Consider the following 2,264-nt stretch of genomic DNA (forward strand, 5'->3'; position numbering starts at 1 on the left):
TATATATCTCCTACAGAATAAACATTTAATTAGAGAATTTAATCTGAATATACTATACAGAAAGAGATGCACATTTAGGTTACTCTAAAGTTATTGTAAGGGAATACATAAATGTGTATATTATTTTTTTTAATAGGAACTGGGGAGAAGGTTGGAGTTTCATGCCTTCTGACCGAGCACTTGTCTTTGTGGATAACCATGACAATCAACGAGGACACGGAGCTGGAGGAGCATCTATTCTTACATTCTGGGACTCTAGGTAGGAAACAAAGTTCTCTAGTGTTTTTACCTACCTTGAAATTAAGATAATAATATCCTATTCTTCTATGATAATATTTTGTGACTTTCAGACTGTATAAAATGGCAGTTGGATTTATGCTTGCTCATCCTTATGGACTTACACGAGTAATGTCAAGCTACCGTTGGCCAAGACAGTTTGAAAATGGAAACGTAAGTTTTGAAATTGTTCAAAAGATCATTTCCTCAAGAAAAAGGAGGGAATTTTGTTCTAATTTAACATGAGGCTATTACATACAATATGTTTTTATCAAATATTAAGTGTAAACCTGATGCAGAACTCTGATTTTTAGTAATGCAGGTAACAGTAAAAAAGTAAAATTCCTATTCTCTGTTGTCAAAGAGTATGAAAGCTGTTTCAGAAATATAACAAACAATCCCCTACCTGCAAGAGAAAATACTTAAAGATAAGAGCAAGATACAGGGAATAAAATATGTACTTCTAAGAAATACCTACCTCATGGGGTTGATATGAGGAGTATGCACACTAATGCTTGTAAAGAACTTAAAATTTCGCCTGCCCATAGTGAAAGCAATATAAGCATTTGTTAAATACTTAAAAAAAAAGTATTATGGAATGAAAAGAAATGATTCAGTTGAGATGAGATTAAATAGGGAAAGTACCTTATAAGAGGAAGAAAATTACATGTATTATATTGAAGAAAATTACATATATTATATTGAAGAAAATTACATATATTAAAGAATTTACAGACTATTTCAGGAAAGGTAAGAATGAGAAAAATAATGGGGAATGTGGTAAAGGCATTAATTTGACTAGCAATTTCAAAAAGGAACCAAGAAGTAAGATTACAAAGATATTTAGAAAACTAGTAGAAGGTTTTCTTTTTAAACCGAATTTTCAGAAGCAGCCATCATACAGAAACTTCACACCTAAAGCAGAAATTTCCCAACCCTACAAGTCAGACAGATATCTATCTAGTTTTTTTCCAGATTCCTTTGAATTTGTGAAGCTTACTACTTTGTACAGTATATTTTAGTGTTAGACAGATTTAATGTTTAGAATGTGTCCCTTTATATTGAGCCAACTTCATATAGTTTTCACTAATAGGTCTTATTTTTGATATCAGGAGTCATGACCTATTTCCTTTTCCCTTTTTCCTATGACATTTCCACTTCCTGAGACTTCTGCATGCTAAAAACTCTTGGTTTTGTTCACTATTCAGCATAAGACATGATTTTAAGACAGGCACTGATAATGCTCCTAGACTTTTTTTTTCCTGTGAGTATCTTTAAAAATGCCTGTCAGAAAAACATGCTATTAAAAATTTGGTCAGTTTTGTAAAAAACATCAGGATGGGTGAATTAGTACATGTATCCAAAAGGAAGCATGAAAGGAACTAATATATATTTAACAATGATCATATTCAAGGCATTTTCTCATACATTATTTAATTTTTATAGCACCCAAGCAATATCCCCATTTCACATATAAGGAAATTGAGGCACAGAGAAGTTTTTCTCAGCTGGTAGTGATGGAGACTATGTTTTAGTCCTGGTGTTTCTGACGCTAAAGCCCTTGCCATTTCAATGACATTGCATGGCTTACAGTCCTTTTAGGAAGACATTACAGTTCCTCAGAAAGGAAATGAGAGGATAAAAAGCTGTTACTCTGGTGTAAAATGTGGCACTAAAGAACCAAGGATAGAGAGAGGATGAAGACTCAGTAAAAGGCTGTAAAAATAAGGAAAGTGTTAGATTCTAAATAAAGACACTGCCCAGACACAAATAGCAGGATAGATTGGCTTTGGTGTAATGGAGAAGGAAAAGGCAAATACATGTATGTTAAAACGTGAGGGTTTCTCTTCTTCCTAATTAAGGATGTTAATGATTGGGTTGGGCCACCAAATAATAATGGAGTAACTAAAGAAGTTACTATTAATGAGGACACTACTTGTGGCAATGACTGGGTCTGTGAACATCGATGGCGTCAAATAAGGTAAGAA

The 2,264-nt window shown here is 33.2% G+C and overlaps 1 protein-coding gene across 1 annotated transcript in view; it reads left to right on the top strand.

The window, feature by feature from the left end:
* The window catches only part of AMY2B (amylase, alpha 2B (pancreatic)), a 92,407-nt gene that overhangs the window by 11,261 nt on the left and 78,882 nt on the right, over positions 1-2,264 (top strand). The window contains exons 6-8 of the mRNA XM_012654839.1: positions 87-259; positions 351-450; positions 2,139-2,257. Coding sequence (XP_012510293.1) covers positions 87-259; positions 351-450; positions 2,139-2,257 — 392 coding nt within the window. The remainder of the gene's footprint in view (positions 1-86; positions 260-350; positions 451-2,138; positions 2,258-2,264) is intronic.

This window comes from Propithecus coquereli, unplaced genomic scaffold (genome assembly GCF_000956105.1).
Source record: "Propithecus coquereli isolate 6110/MARCELLA unplaced genomic scaffold, Pcoq_1.0 Scaffold45, whole genome shotgun sequence".
NCBI lineage: Eukaryota > Metazoa > Chordata > Mammalia > Primates > Indriidae > Propithecus > Propithecus coquereli.